Source organism: Anguilla anguilla, chromosome 12 (assembly GCF_013347855.1).
Source record: "Anguilla anguilla isolate fAngAng1 chromosome 12, fAngAng1.pri, whole genome shotgun sequence".
Classification (NCBI taxonomy): domain Eukaryota; kingdom Metazoa; phylum Chordata; class Actinopteri; order Anguilliformes; family Anguillidae; genus Anguilla; species Anguilla anguilla.
Window position 1 is genome coordinate 9,418,913 of NC_049212.1, and position 2,500 is coordinate 9,421,412.

General features: G+C 51.9%; 1 protein-coding gene across 4 annotated transcripts in view; it reads left to right on the forward strand.

The window, feature by feature from the left end:
- LOC118210026 (kinase suppressor of Ras 1-like) overlaps window positions 1–2,500 on the forward strand; it is a 46,654-nt gene that overhangs the window by 34,826 nt on the left and 9,328 nt on the right. For 3 of the 4 annotated variants that reach the window (XM_035385842.1, XM_035385844.1, XM_035385841.1), the window contains exons 9-12: window positions 22–131; window positions 880–1,048; window positions 1,590–1,631; window positions 2,217–2,274. In XM_035385842.1, the coding sequence (XP_035241733.1) occupies window positions 22–131; window positions 880–1,048; window positions 1,590–1,631; window positions 2,217–2,274 (379 nt within the window). The remainder of the gene's footprint in view (window positions 1–21; window positions 132–879; window positions 1,049–1,589; window positions 1,632–2,216; window positions 2,275–2,500) is intronic. The other variant, XM_035385843.1, reaches the window with a different exon arrangement.

Consider the following 2,500-nt stretch of genomic DNA (forward strand, 5'->3'; position numbering starts at 1 on the left):
TTTCCCGCTCGTGTTTTTCAGTCCCAAAAATCCGAAGGACGGAGTCCGTGCCGTCGGACATCAACAACCAGGGGGACCTGCCGTCGGAAGTGCCGCAGTTCGGCACGTTACCGAAGGCAATAGCCAGAAAGGTAGGCCCAGCCCAGCCCCCCCCCCCCCCCCCCCCCGCACACACTGGAGATGGGCAGCACTGTCTTTAGCCTGTAACCCACCTGCCAGTGTTGTGCTGTCTGCTGCTCCCTTAGTGGTCTGCAGGGTTTTTTGTTGCCTCAGGCATCGGCGTAGATTCCGGGGGGGGGGGGGGGGGCGCAGGGGATACATCCCCCAAAATATTTAGAACACGCGCATTTGTTTCCTCCAATAGAAACATGAAAGAATCAGAAAACTTTTGAATTGATGCAGAAAAGGCACAAACTGCTGCATAAAAATTCACCAGAATGCAGGAAATGAAGTGTTTGATGCTCAAGATTTCCTGTGGGACGACCCCCAGACCCCCCCCCCCCCTTAATGTGCCCCCCCCCAATGTTCAGACGAAACCTACGCCACTGGTCTCAGGTGTAGCAAAAAGTCTTTGTTATCTCCAGTCCACTGCTTTTACACATCACCACTGTATATACTGTGTGTGTGTAGTATAATTGGCAGTGTATTATAATGGGCAAGGAGCCGGTCTTGTAACCTAAAGGTCGCAGGTTCGATTCCCAGGTAGGACACTGCTGTTATACCCTAGAACAATGTACTTAACCTGCATTGCTCCAGTATATATCCAGCTGTGTAAATGAATGCAGTGTAAATGCTGTGTAAGAGTGTAAGTTGCTCTGGGTAAGAGCGTCTGCTGAATGCCTGTAATGTAATGCCTGTGTGCGTTTTTGTGTGCACCAGGATCACCCGCCTGTGCTGACCCAGCCGGACTCCAGCAGTAACCCCTCCTCCACCACCTCCTCCACGCCCTCCTCGCCCGCCCCCTTCCCGCAGGGCAACCCCCCCAGCGCAACTCCGCCCCCAAACCCCTCCCCCAAGGTTCCCAGGGACAACCGCTTCCACTTTCCTGGTGAGTGTTTGAATGTGTGCACGCATTTACACACACACATACATACACACACACGCACTTACACACACACAACCGTACACACACATGCATTTACACACACACATACATACACACACGCATTTACACACACATACATACACACACAAACCCACACACATACATACACAAACACACACATACATACACACACAAACCCACACACACACACACACCCGCCCACACACACACACACACACACCCACACACACACACACACGCACACACACACACACACACAGTGTAGTTAAGGGCGGGTGAGTGGTCTAACTCAGCACCACAGAAACGGACTCTCCAGGCTCTCCTTTGTCTTACCTCTATTAACAGCGCTAACATGGGCACACTGGCTCTGACTCAGTATCCCTCTCTCTTTCTCTTCCTCTCCCTCTCTCTTTGCTCTCCCTCTCTCTATCTTTCCCTCTCTCTCTTTGCTCTCTCTCTCACGCCCTCTACTCTCTTTCTCTCCTCTTTTGTTTCTCTTGTTTTTACTCCCTCTGTTTTTAAGCTGCTTGCTACTTTCAACACAGACAGCAGTTTATCTTCCCTGGTGAGTTCATGAGTAATTTCTAGCCTCCCCCGCCCCCCCCCCCCCCCCCAGTCTAAACCTGAGCATGCCCCCCCCCCCCCCATCTGTTCCTGTGACATTAGTACGTGTTTGCCATCTTTCCATGAGGGGTGTCTTCTGAAAATAGCGTGGCGCGGGTTCATCTCCCGAACTGCATCGCTCTGTGTGAGCGTGCTGCATGTGTGTGTGCTGTGGCACAGCCAGACATTTTGGGCCCTGTGCATATGCAGTCTCTCTGGGGCCCCAAAGCAAACTCTATAGTCCAGGCCTGTTGATTGTGTGTGTGTGTGTAAGTGTATGTGTGAGAGAGAGAAAGATGGAGGAGTGAGTGTTTCTGAGGATCTGTGTGCAAAACTGGGCTGTCTTGTGCCGTCCTGCATGTGGTCCTGAAGTTTGCAGAAGACTGTTCTGCCCATCTGAGAATGTGTCTTTTTGCTGGGGCTGTAAAACTGTTAAGTCACCAGGTGGATGCAGTCCTCTGATTGGCCTCAGAGACTTAGAAAGTCTGTTTGGGGGCGTGTTTTATGCGTTTGTGTGTTTCTCTAACGGTGTGTCTATTCCACACAGATGTGTCCAGCTCTCCCCAACCCTCAGCCGCGCTGTCTGACGGCCTCCATGATGTCAGGTAAGCTATACGTCCCTTACGTGTGTGTGTGTGTGTGTGTGTGTGTGTGTGAGGGACAGTGTGTGTGTGTGTGTGTGTGTGTGTGAGGGACAGTGTGTGTGTGTGTGTGAGGGACAGTGTGTGTGTGTGTGTGTGTGAGGGACAGTGTGTGTGTGTGTGTGTGTGAGGGACAGTGTGTGTGTGTGTGTGTGTGTGTGTGTGTGAGGGACAGTGTGTGTGTGTGTGT